The sequence below is a fragment of the Chaetodon auriga genome, chromosome 7 (assembly GCF_051107435.1).
Source record: "Chaetodon auriga isolate fChaAug3 chromosome 7, fChaAug3.hap1, whole genome shotgun sequence".
NCBI lineage: Eukaryota > Metazoa > Chordata > Actinopteri > Chaetodontiformes > Chaetodontidae > Chaetodon > Chaetodon auriga.
The window spans coordinates 1,356,410-1,370,000 of record NC_135080.1 but is presented as its reverse complement, the minus strand read 5'-3'; the positions used below and the strand labels follow the sequence as shown (position 1 = coordinate 1,370,000).

Here is a 13,591-nt window from a genome sequence, read left to right as displayed (position 1 = left end):
TGTGTTGTGTCTCATCTTCTCTTTTTTTAACTGGCACGTCTTTACTTTCACTCCCTCACCTCCTCCTCCATCTTTTCTGTCTCACCTTGTCTCCTCTTCGTCATCCCTTCGTCCTCGTCTGGCTCATATTCCTCGTTTCACCGCCGTCATTCTCCATCTTTAATCTCTCTCCACCTTACAGCCTTTGATTTCCTCGTGGAAAATGGAAACTTCCTCCTGCATCCGTCCGTCTTTCCTCTATTCTCTCCACTTCAGATTTAATCTTTCGTATTATCAGGAAACTCCTCTGCGAGTCTCTTCAGCAGAACGCTGTCAGATCTCCTCCTCTGTTTCTCATTCCAACCAACGAAGCTGAAATAACAGAAGAAGAATCCAAACAGTGCGTGAGGACGATGAGTGTTTATCAGTGACATAAAGACGAGCAGAGACAGAAGGACAAGGGACAGGTCCTCACTCTGCTGCAGCACCTTCAGTTTGAAGCTTATAATTAATTACACCAACATAATAATAATAATGATGTAGCTTGATGCTAACCCTTTAAGAGCTCTGTATTCGAGGAGGAGGAGGACCTTAAAATCAGTCCTGAATGTTCCAGGAAGTCAGTGCAGAGCAGCTGAAGCTGGACTGAGGTGCTCTCTGCTCAGACCATGTTCACGGCCACAGGTGATCACATGATGATGAAGGTGAACGTGTGAACAAACACTGCTCCGGCTTCAATGCGAGAGCAGCTGCTGGTTCAGCCTCTGTCATCTCAGCAGACCTGCTGGTCGTCATGAACGGCTGATATGAGAGTTTCCACATCCTGAGGACACACTGACGCCGTCTGATCGCCATCGTGTCCATTTGTGGTGCGAAGCCTCTCCGATACGACCCGGGGACGTGCCTCGAGTGTGTGTCCTGGCACGTGCAGTTCATGTGGATGTGACAGAGTTTGAATCCAGAGCTCTCTGTGTAGACGAGCCTTTGATGGCGTTCATTGAAATGCAGAAGCTGCTTCAGCTGCAGCAGATCAGAGTCTGAACGCTGCCGCTGCTCCTGCGTACGCGCGGTGACCACAGATGCCTACAGTAACCTTAAATAATGCTGCTTTCAGGTCCGACCGCGCAGACGTTAAACGTCTTGGTGACTGGTCACCACTGACTGTAGCTTTTCTTCCAGCGGTGCTGAAGACGGAATCTGAGTGGTTTATGTTGCAGCACGTGAAGCTTTAAACCAGACTGTAAACTTTCTTCGAGGCTCGTTTGTATCAGACAGACACCTTCAGACATGCTGTTTGTTTTTCCAGACGGTCCCACTGACTCTCTGAGGGCTGGCGTGCCGTCCACAGCTGGACTGTTTCATGGTAAAAACAGGCGTGTCGACAGGGGACGAAGTCAACCAGACCTCGCTCTGTCCTTCAGCTTCAGCTCTCAGCGCGGCTGAACTGTGGCGTCGGCGGATCGGCCTCCCTGCAGACGGACGCTGAGAGCGGACCCGTCCAGCTCGACAGTGACATGACAAACGGTTTCGTACAAAAAGTTTGCCGAGTCCTGTTATTCTCCAGGCTGTAGAGGGAGAAAGTGGTTGGACGTTGACAGAAATAAGTCAATTTGTGCAGAATTCAGGAGCTTCATTGTGTCTGGTTCAATAACCGGCAGCACCTCCTCGCCGTCCTCCTCCAGAGGAGCCGACACAGTCGCACTGAGAAGTGAAATGGATTTTTGCTCCTGTGCTCGAGCTCTGCCATCCTCTGTAATCACTGCGTCCTGGGACTCTGGAGACGCCGAGCGTCTCAGCAGAAAATGATGAAATAACGAGACAAACGTCAGAGTCCGTGTTCAAATGAGAGCGACGACCTTTGACCCCCAGAAGGTCCCTCAAAACACTCAGGTGTGTTCAACAGGAGCATCAGAGCCACAAGCTCGGCTGTCCGGGACACGCTGAGCTGTCTCTGCTGTCCGATGTGTCCTCTCTGATCTTTGTCCGTCCTCTGACTCCCGGTCGATGACCTTTGGCCCCTGCACAGTCACTGCTGTTTGTTCTGGTGTCCACACACACACACACACACACACACACACACACACACACACACACACACACACACACACACACGATTCGTTCACAGTGAGAACATGAAGGTAACTGACCAGGTGTCTGTTTGTCTCCCTGCACAGTTCAGCCAGTGAAGCAGCTTTGTGAGGGTCATGTGACCTCTTGTGGCTGCTGGCCTTGTGTGAAGCAGCTGAAAGCGCGTTGAGACCTGAATCCAGCTCAGCTGACTGTGCAGGAGAATCTGTGACTCAGGACAGAATAAAAGACGTCTGTGTCTCTGTCTCTCATTCAGGATGATCCCAGCCAACCACAAGTACTTCCTGCTGAGCGACCTGGCCTCGGCGCGAGACTACGAGCTGTGCGTCTTGGCCGTCTACGACGACGGCATCACCGCCCTGACGGGCACCAAGCTGGTGGGCTGCGTGTCCTTCAGCACGGAGACGGAGTACGGACGCTGTCACTCCATACGAGACCAGGTGAGTGGGTCAGCCTGAGCAGACCTGAGATCAGCACAGTCAACTCTGAAGATGGACAGTCGGGTTTGTCAGCCGTCGTCGGAGGTTAACTGTCTGCCTGCTTTTCATCTTCATCTCCAGTTCCTGGGAGGTACCATGATCATCATCATCGGGGGGATCATCGTGGCCTCTGTCCTGGTCTTCATCTTCATCCTCCTGATGAAGTACAAGCTGCACAGCAACCACTACAAGCAGAAGGCCGCCGCCCGCCACGCCAACGTCTGCTCCCAGACCAACGGAGGAGGAGGAGGGGGAGCCAACGTGCTCGCTCTGCCCCCGTCCTCTTCCTCTGCAGGGCAGGGTAACTGGAGGAAAGAAAAGAAAGTACGTGACTCCTCTTCCTCGTCAGCTCCTCCTAATCTGACTCCCTCCTCTTGTCTTCCAGGTGGAGGCGCGAATAAAAACTCCCAGCCGTCATCGTCAGCAGAGGGGATGGCGGCGGCTTCTCTCCGAGGGACGACGGTAGTGGACTTGAATCCCACCCACGACGATGACGCCATCTCCCAATAACACACAAGAAACTGTCAATCAAACCCACAGCCCACCAATCTCTACGCCCAAACCAATACTCCACTCCCCTCCCCCTGTTTTTGATTTGTTGCTGGTGCCTGGAGCCAGACTCCGCCTGACGCCGAAGAGCGGCTCCTGTCATTGGTGAGTAGCTGCTGAGGGAGGCGGGGCGGACAGCCAATCAGCATGTGAGCATGTGGTCAGACCAGACTTCAGCGTCCTTGCGTGTGTGAGACAGACGGCGAGACACGTTTGTCAGGTTTAGCTGTTTATGGAGGAGACATGTTGATTCATGGGCTCGTCGTTAGCTCCTCCCTCTTCTTCAGGTAACTCACAGCGAAGTAAGTGAATGCACGAAGTCAAATACAGAGAGACGAGGGGGGACAGACGAGGGGGGACAGACGAGGAGGGACAGACGAGGGGGGAAAGACGAGGGGGGACAGACGAGGAGGGACAGACGAGGGGGGACAGGCGAGGGGGGACAGACGAGGAGGGACAGACGAGGGGGGACAGACGAGGAGGGACAGGCGAGGGGGGACAGACGAGGGGGGACAGACGAGGAGGGACAGACGAGGGGGGACAGACGAGGGATTCGTCTGAAGTCTGTGAGTTTTGAATCGGACAGACGAGGCGGCGAGCGGCTTTAATAAACCAGGCGGACGAAGTTCGTTCAGTTCGCTCCACTGAACGCGCTTCCATTAAAAATCGACTTTAATGAGCAGCCGCTCACCTGGAAAACACCCACACAGACACACCAGCAGGTACACAGTGCTGCTGGCTCACTGACCATGTGACACTGCGCGCACACACACGCGCACACACATACACGCACATGACTGTAATTTCCTGGCCAGTAAACAGATTGAACAGCTTCCATCACGTCAGACTGGTTTCATGTTAATATGGATGTAGAAATTTGTTTTTGGCTGATGGAAGAGAACGTAAACTGTTCCTGAGCTGCTGAACAGGTGAGCAGGTGAACAGGTGAGCAGGTGAACAGGTGAACAGGTGAACAGGTGAACAGGTGAGCAGGTGAACAGGTGAACAGGTAAACAGGTGAACAGGTGAACAGGTGAACAGGTAAACAGGTAAACAGGTGAACAGGTGAGCGGAGCAGAGCAGAGTCATGCAGGTTTACAGACGTGTAGGAACCAAACATCAGTCCGTGTCCAAAAACATGAGTATTCTGCACTTGGCTCTGCAGTCCTTCATCCAGAGTAAAAAGCTCTGAAGACTACAATACCCATGAGCCTTTGCCAGCACTTGAAACGACCCAGCAATTTAGAAAATAACTGAGCGAATGTGATGAATTTGAGGTGATTTTGTAGATATTTGTTCACATCATATCATCATTCTTCTTCTTCTTCTTCTTCTTCTTCTTCTTCTTCTTCTTCTTCTTCTTCTTCTTCTTCTTCGTCACGGCTGAGCTAAGCTAACTGTAAATCTTGGGAAGCCTTTTCTCACCACGTCACCTTTTATTACTCTGTGCCTCATCACTTCCTGTTTCCTCTTCCTCTCCTTCGCTCTCTGCAGCCGTTTGTTTGGTTTTAATGAGTTGTTTTGTTTTCTCGCCGTCTTCCTCTCCCTTCGTTTCTGGGTTCAAGGTCGTTTTGTTCGTCGGTTATCGTCGCCGCAGCTTCGCTCTTTATCTGCTCGTATTCCTGCCTCTCACATTGAGACGTACGTCCTGTCGTGAGCATCTATCAAAGCTCTGGAGGATTTTTCTCTTCACACGATTTATGAGCTGTGTCTTGTCTTCGTGTCTCTGTGAATTGAAGTACTGGCTCAGTGATGGAGGGCTGAGCAGAGGCAGAGCGAGTCCTTTGTGGCCGAGGGTCATGTGACCTGACGAGTCAGGTGACCTTCTCGTGTCTGTTCCGGTTTACAAGCAGCGTGACAGAGACGGTCTTCCTGCATCGAGCCGGCTCACGTCTTCTGCATCTCTATGCTTATTTATTTATTTCACAACTTTAGTTACTTTACACAAAATCTAACCAGAGTGAATTATGACGTTATTACCTCAAACTACCCTGCAGTACAAATATATGTATAGTACTTATAAAATATATATAAATACATTAAATTAAGCAGCTGCTCCATTAAAGTGCTGAACACATGAACACATCACTGATTCTAATGTAATAACAGAGTCTCCATTATTCTGCATACTGAGTACTGTTACCTTTGGTACTTGAAGTACACATCAGGGCTCATACTTGTGTACATTTACTTAAGTTACATTTGAAATGAAGGACTTGTAATATTTGTACTGTGGTGGTTGTACTTCTTCTTCCTCCATGTTTTCCTCTTCCACTCTCCCTCTCCTCTCTCTTATTTTCCCTCCATCATCTCTCTTCTCCTCCCTCTTTCCCTCCGTCTGTGTTTCCTTCCTCCTCTTTTCGCTCCAGGTGATTCACTCCTCCTCCTCATCCCTCCTTCATCCACCTTCCACTGCTCCTCTGTGATGTTACGACCTCTTTTATCTGCTCATCATATTGTCCCTCCTTTCCTTCCTGTAATAACACACCTCCCATCTGGAAACACACAGTTTGTCATGCACACACACACACACACACACACACACACACACACACACAGACATGCAGAAACACACTTTCTTTCTCACAGAGGCAATCTCAGCAGCCCCCACTGGCCCTCAGGCCATTTGTTGTGGGTTTAATATCTACCACACACACTCTTGCTCTCACACACACACACACACACACACACACACACACACACACACACACATCTCAATGCAGCTGATTTTTCTTCAATCTGTATGAACTGAGCTGGTGTTTGTTGGTCAGCCTGACTCACCACTCCCCGAAATGTCATCAGTACCCTCTCCCACTAGACACACACACACACACACACACACACACACACACACACACACACACATACACACATACACACACACTCAGCTGCAGGAACACAAGTATTATTTGTGCGTTTTTACTGTTTGCTGCGTTCATAGTGGTGATTGCAGTTTAAACAGGAAGGAGCGACACTCAGGTTAAACAGTTCTTACAGTAATCAGCCTAAAATAACCCCAATTATCACTTTCTATTAATCAATTAATTGATTAGCACAGTGACAGAACATGATTTTCATCAGCATCATCAGGAAACGTGTGAAACCTGTACTGTCAGCTGACTGTCCAGCAGCGAGGCGTTCAGGGTCCCAGAGGAGAAGCCAGCGGCAGGTCTTCTGGGTTTTGGTACAAACGTTGGTGGTCACATGTCTCTGTGCTCGCCTCAGGGCTGAGAGACGAGTCCAGCAGAGCAGATCTGGTTTTTACTCTGTTGAGATGTGAGTCTCTCCTCTCACATGCTGCCTTGCTCAAAGGCAGCAGAGGAGACCGTTCAGCCTCCTCGTTGATGCTGAGGAACAGTCTGGATTCTTGTCGTCGGTCTTCATTCAGCTTGTAGAAAGCGGACGACTGGACATGTCAGCTTGTTTGTTAGCATTAGCTTGTGCCGCGCTGTAAACACACCTGTCTGTCTGCTGGACGTGAACCACACAGCTCACACTTTGCTGCTCTCATCGTTGGCTGCAGCTCAGGTTCAGTTAGATGTTTCTTTGTAGGTGGCGAACGCTTTACGTCTGTTGATTTGACGTGTGTCTCAGCAGGTTACCTCATTGGGTCAAATGTGTGGACAGGAAACGCGCGTAGACGAGGAATGTGACCAATCACAGCTGCTGCCGTCTTCTTCTTCGGTGGAGTTTCGTGCCGTCGGCGTCCAGAAGTGTTTCATTTCTGCCTTCTGCTGGATTGAATGAGCTGCCATCGTCCACCCACGTGACACATTTCTGACTTTCCTCACACATGCCTATCAGTCATGTGACCTCTGATTACAGTTTGAAGTGTGAACAGCAGCTCTCTGCCTTATTTACTGTAAAAGATCCCCAGAATAGCTCAGTATCAGAGTGAATCAGCCAGCAGGCTCCTTATGATGGGGACAGGCAGTGATGGAGCAGAGCACTGTGGGAAATGGAGTCATGTTTATATCTGTATGTAATGTGTGAAACTGGCTGAAAGAAGCCTGATTCTCCAACATTTTGGAGGTTGAATGTTTTCACCAACACACCCCAACAGACACATGAGCACAAGCTACACACCGCACACAAATACACACATTAATTCAACACACGCTGGCTCCCTCCTCTAAAATCCCACCATCCCACATCAGCGATTAGCACAGAAAAGGCGAGAGAGGGTGGAGAGACGGAGGCAGGCGCAGGCAGATAGCATCACTGTGCGCTCGCAGAGCCACGAGGCATCGGGGCCTCGTTCACTGTGCTTTTATTATCCCAGCCTGGCACCGAGCAGCAGGGCGGCACAGTGACTAAACTGTTAGCGACCGCCACAGAGCCTCCACTGAGGCCGGCGGGCAGCGGCTCTGCGCAGAGCCACAGTGACACCTGCTGGTCCCAGAGAGCGCTGCCACGGCCTCACCTGCCTTTATTTTACCCTCATGTATCCGGGAAAGCAGAGGGACGCCGCGTTCGTCGGGATGTCTGCGGGTTCAGAGGGAGTTCACCGCGGACATGAAGTCCAGTCTGCAGCCTCTCATCCCACAAACGTAACCTTCTGTTCGCTGTGCAGCGTAGAAACGTCTCCCTCCCTCCTGCCTCCAGTTCAGCTAAACCAGTTTACCTGCAGGTAAAACTTCAGGTGAGCTCACCTGAAATGCCTGAGATCATCATTATGGATGCTCACACCCGGGAAGTGAGTCTGAACTGTGATGAATGTGTGAAACGGACATTTCACTGAGCTGGAGGTTCAGTTCAGCCTGACTGGCTGCTCGTATCGGACTGTCGGCTGCTCTGAGATCAGCCAGTGAGCACAAGAACCGACGGAGCAGCGACTCGAGCTGCAGCCCACTTTAACGTTTACTTATCAGCTCTAAAGCACAGACAGTGGACGAGGTGGCCATGCAGCTAAACATATAAATAAAGTTTAACTGTTTTATCTTCAGTGAGATCACCATCATCATCATCACCATCATCATCATCATCATCATCATCTACTCAAAACTGTTTATACAGCTGCAGGCAGGTGAGGCAGAGTCCACTGCATGCTCCTCCTTTGGCCTTCAGAGGTGCTTTAAATCGCAGAAATGTGAGAAGAAAATAAGTTGTGTTCGAGGTTTGAGGAGCTTCCTGTGAAGACACATTAAGAGACAGCAGCGAAATCCAACTCAGCCTCTGCTGCCTCACACAGAGGCCTTTGAATGTGATTCACCGGTGGCTTCAGAAACCAAACAGAAACAAAGTGAAAGTCAGTTTAATCTCCATCTGAAGGAGACCTGTGTGTCTGCAAAGGAAGCAGACGGACGGACGGACGGATTGTGGGTTTAGATGGAGGAGAGAGACACCCAAAGAAAGACAAAGACAGAGAGACAGAAGCGAGGATTACCGACTTATATTTAGTTATTGAGACAGGAGGAGAAAAAATGGCCGAGCAGCGAGAGAAGCACAGATGAGTCACTGAGCCCCGGGACACCGCTATCGACAAGAAAAGATGGAGGGATGGAGAGAGAGGGAGAGAAAATGAGACTCCGGGATGAGGGGGAGGGACGGAGAGAGATTGGACACGAGGAGGATGAGAAGTCTGTAAATAGAAAACTGGAGCCCAGAATTTACAGCAGACCGAGGAAAGACCCAACGCTGATCTGGGAAATCAGAAAGAGCGTCGATTCGCCGACCGTCGCCTCCTCCTCACTTATCCGTCTGTCATTTCTGCGTGAGGGTCGACCGCCTGTCTCTGCTCCTATCTCTGCACATGAAACCAGTTTGGACACGTGAGGAAGTCTCTCATGTTTGTTATTTCCTCAAAGCAAACACACCTGTATGCATAGATTACAGATTTAAAGGGATTAATCGATTAATTGATCAACAGGAAGTTAATCAGCAGCAGTGACAATCGGTGAAGACAGACGGTCTCTGCAGGGACGCCTCTGTCCAGACATGAGGACACGTCAATGCGCCTTGGCTGCAGAGACCTTAACGAGCAGCAGGTGGCGCTCTGGAAGCTGCTTCGCCCCGAGCGTCACACCAGCTGCGGCGCTCGTGACACGAGGAGCTCAGTGTACAGAACGCCTGAAAGCATCGCGATGTGTTTGCTGACTGAGTCTCTGCAGGAAGTTACAGCGTCAAGACAAAGTGTGGCCCAAAACCCAACAGCCACATGTCCTCACACACTGCAGCGTGTTGATTAGTGAGCTTTACAGGTGGATTTGTTACTTGTTACCTGTCAGCACACACCTGACACACCTGACACCCCCCCCCCCCCCCCCCCCCGTCTGCTCTCAGTCTGACTCCATCTCCCTTGTGTCATTTTTTTCTGGGTTCTGTGTGTTTTTCAGATTTTCTTACATTCAGCTTCACAGCGCTGGAGGCAGAGGAGGCGGGAGAGGTGAGAGATCACACACACACACACACACACACACACACACACACACACACACACACACACAGGTGAGAGGGTAACCACTCATTGTTCCACCAGAGAAGCTGGAACATGTCATCTTGAGGGAGAGAGGGGTGGAAACGTGCCAGGCATACTTAAACAGAGAGGTGAAAACGGAGGATGAGAGGGTGAGTGAGGAGGAGAAGGAGGAGCGAGGAGCAGCCGTGAGGAGGCCTGGAGTCGGTCGAGTGTCGGTAAAGATCGGCCCGCCTTCGTCAGCAGCGTTAGTCTTTATGTAACGGCCTGATCCCCCACAGTATGCAGATTGGTGTCGCTCTATTATGTAAGCTTTCTCCTCCATTATGTAAGTCTTCTCCTCCACTCCTCCCTCCTCCTCCACTCCTCCCTCTTTCTTCTCCTTCCTCTTCATCACTTCCTCATCACTCTCTCTTATCGTTTTAACTCGTCTCTTTTTTCCTTTCTTTGTCCTTAATTTACTCCTCGTTTCCTCTCCTCCTGCTCCCTTTTCTCCTTTCTTTCTTCTTCTTCTCCTCTCCTCCTCTTTTTTACTCCTTCATCTCCGTCTCTCCTCTCCTCTGTCGATGTTTACCTCAGAACATGTGGAGGAGTCACTTTGTGTTCATCTTCATGAACCTGTTCTTCATTAATATTGATCCGTGATCGATCAGCAGAACGTTACAGCTCCCGTCGTTCACTGAGCAGATTTTAAAAAGCAGCTATAAATTGAGGTTTTCAGTTTGGGTTTTAATGATTCCTGATTATTGAACTTACTGATTATACTGACTCACGTCTTTGCTTTCTGTCACAGCTGAGCTCTGATTGGCTGGACGCGTGGCAGCTGACCACTCAGAGCGTTTTAAATGTGTTCATTCACACTCGAGGCTCCATGACGCACAGTCCTCAGCCATTGTGTGATTATTGATTATTATCGTGATCATTGTGTTATATACATTTGTATTTACTCCACTTTGAGGCCCCCTGCTGGTGAAACTAGAGATGAACTGCTTCACTGTCTCTCACCTTGAGGAGTCAGCCCCTTTAGGTCGACTCGTAGTCACGTTTTTCTGCTCGCCGCCGACCTCACAGGTGTCACTCTGGGACTCGTCGTGGGTCGAGCTGCTCGGTCCTTCAGGTGTGAGGTCAGTCGTGGTCGTAGTCTGTCCCCCTGCACCGCGGTACGACTTCACCATCTGCTTTATTTATCAGACGGTGTTGTGATGCCGTTTGTTTGCCCACGGTCTGGATTTCAAGTACAAGTACAAAGAGTTTGTGGGTGTGAAGAGGTAGTTTCCACAGCAGAGTCCAGGCAGGAAATGGGCTTCAAAGCCTGGAGCCTCAGCGCTTTGCCAAGCTGCCACTGAGTCATCAGTGCTGAAAAACAACCGCACGGACCCCCGAAGACACTGTGGGTTTTTGTGATTTTGGACAAGGTGGGCGAGGATGTGTGCACTCGTTTTCTTTTGTCCTAAAGAAATGGGATGTCTGAAGTTCAACCACAGAAACAGCAAATACTCTGAAAACATGCTCGCTGCGAGAGAAAGGACTCCACGAGAGGCCAGCTGAGGGAGAACAGGCTTATTTATGAGCTCCAAACCCCAAATGTTACCAACAGAAAACACATGAGAATGAACTGTTACTTTATGTTTGTACTGCATTTCACAGCCGAACTGTGTACTTTTTACTGCAGTCATAGTCGCTGCTTTAAGGTAAAGATTCATACCAGTTTATGATGAAAGGAGATCCTTCTTAACCTGCTAAAACGCTGCTCACACACTTACATCAGGTCTGATGATGGATGAAACGCAGTACTTTTACCCTTTATGTATATTTTGCTGATAAACTTCAACCATAATTTACTTGTAGTGGAGTATTTTTAAGCTGGTATGTAGTTAATGTATGAAATCTGAATACTTCCACTGAAATCAGACTTTCACTGCTGTCTGTCTCCGTCTCGTGTCTCCTTCAGGTGTCACATGGTCACATCCTTCTTGTGGACCCCAGTGATCAGGTATTCGACCCAGAGACACACCGAACCCTCTGATGCCACCGGAACCGGACAGGATGTGATGTGGGCAGCCAGAGGGGGACGCCTGGCCCACCTGTCGGCGTGCAGAGGTCTCCGCAGCGCCGGGACCGGACATGTTGGATACAGGTCAGGCTCTGGGCTTTGAACCCTGCTCGTGTTCGGTGCTCACCTGGAGCTTGAAACCTCGGATTGGACGAATCGGCCTGGAAGCTTCTTTTCAGAGGCATCCGATGATCTGACGGGGCTTTAAAGGGTGTCGGCTGGACTCGGCCTCTGAGACTGACAGCTGGAGTCCACGCGGACGCTGAACGCCGCTCTGGGAATACACTGGAAGGATTTGGGAAAACCCATTTTACGACATTTTCCAGGACGTTCTCGGCCGCGGTTTGCGGATGGTCGGCGGCACCGCTCCTGTCTTTGCCCAGCATACAGTCACATGCCAAAGGATTACTACAGTACTATGACAGCGTTGTTACCACAGGGGGAGAATACGCAGACTTCCACGAGCACAGCTCTCTCTCTCTCAGCGGTCAAAGAGAAAACTCACGTTGGGCCTTGGGTTGAAAATACGAGCACAATGTCAGCGTCTTGTCTCAAAGCATCAATAATAAACTGTCAGACTAAACGGTGAACTTCTCCGGCACTTTAATCGTATGTTTTCATCTCATCTCTCTCTCTCTCTCTCTCTCTCTCTCTCTCTCTCTCTCTCTCTCTCTCTCTCTCCATGAACAGCTGAATAGTATACTCTCCAGTATTACCAGTCTAACTCTTCTGGCTCTGAATGACTTAGATAATGTTGAAATAATCGGTGTGTTTGCGTTCATGGTGGATTGATTCTTTGTGTCGGAGTACAAAAAAAAAACCTCAGTGTCCCGAGGACGGAGCCTTGAGGAACGCCAGCGAGGATTCATCGAAGCCGAACTCAAAGCTCGGACGTCCGGCTCTGCGTTCGATGGTGGAAACGGTGAATTGTGACGTTTGACGCCGGAAAGCGACCGTACCTGTACGAGACACCGGTGAACTCGACCATAAGTGTTCCTACTACTAAAAGCTGGCACTCGAGATCGTTAAATGTATTAAAGGGTTTTAAAAGATGGCCAGCAGAACTTGCGCTGTCCCGCCCCCTCCCTCACCCTTCCTCCCCCTTTGCCGTTTGACAGTGTCTGTGTTTGTATGTGACATACACCTTACAGTCTTCAATGGTTTGATACCCATGATTTACTTTGAATATAACGAAACAAATGACCACTATAAGGAGAAAAAACACAGCGACAACATGCGAAATGGGGATTTTATGCTTTCATAGATACAATTATGTGGATTTCTAATGAAATAAAAAGGTATTTTTCTTGGAAAAAGGTGTGTGTAAAATGACATCAACCAGAATCACATTCTGTATTTCTGATTTGACGTGTACAGTTTTTAACATTTTCTCACCCTGAAGGATCAGACGTAGACCTGAACAGTTCACTCGAGAATAAGTTTAGAAAACATTAGTCGTCCTTGTAACATTACTGAACCTGTAGTGACGTCTTGGTTGACTTTAAAGCCAGTGAGGGGCTGAAGTATTCCCAATAAAATGCCCAGTTTGTAGGCTAAGATCAACAAAAGTCGTGCAAAACAAACCAGATACAGCGAGTTAATGAGCTTCGGAGGTGCTGGTCGGTGCTTCCACTCTGTATTCAGAGCCAATCACAATCCAGCTCTGTGCACAAGACTCACTCTGGGATCAGAAGTAAATAAGCACCTTTACCTTTGAGATCAGGACTCATTGGTGCTGGCTGGTCGAAGCGATTGTGTCGAGGTCCAGCTCTTCTGCACAGTCACGTCTGAATGCTAACATGTCGCGTACGGATCCAAAAGCTGGTCTGTGCTGCGACGTCTTGCGCTGACGGCCGTTTACGTGTCGCGCTTTGAGCAAACAGCTGGTGGTGATCGTCAGTTTTAAACACAGAAGCTGAACGGCCTCGTCACGGTTAGACGGCGATAAATGTGTCCAGATCGCCTGAACGGCTGCTTCAGTTACCCGGCAGAGAACTTTTAATGATGAAGGGCGGCTCTGCGTATCAT

The 13,591-nt window shown here is 49.6% G+C and overlaps 1 protein-coding gene across 4 annotated transcripts in view; it reads left to right on the top strand.

Annotated features, from left to right (window-relative positions):
- LOC143323135 (leucine-rich repeat and fibronectin type III domain-containing protein 1-like protein) overlaps nucleotides 1–12,879 on the top strand; it is a 252,813-nt gene extending 239,934 nt beyond the window's left edge. For 3 of the 4 annotated variants that reach the window (XM_076734778.1, XM_076734777.1, XM_076734779.1), the window contains exons 12-16: nucleotides 2,324–2,507; nucleotides 2,628–2,847; nucleotides 2,932–3,200; nucleotides 9,431–9,480; nucleotides 11,462–12,879. In XM_076734778.1, the coding sequence (XP_076590893.1) occupies nucleotides 2,324–2,507; nucleotides 2,628–2,847; nucleotides 2,932–3,056 (529 nt within the window). In that variant the 3' untranslated portion in view covers nucleotides 3,057–3,200; nucleotides 9,431–9,480; nucleotides 11,462–12,879. The remainder of the gene's footprint in view (nucleotides 1–2,323; nucleotides 2,508–2,627; nucleotides 2,848–2,931; nucleotides 3,201–9,430; nucleotides 9,481–11,461) is intronic. The other variant, XM_076734780.1, reaches the window with a different exon arrangement.
- Nucleotides 12,880–13,591: the final 712 nt, after the last annotated feature.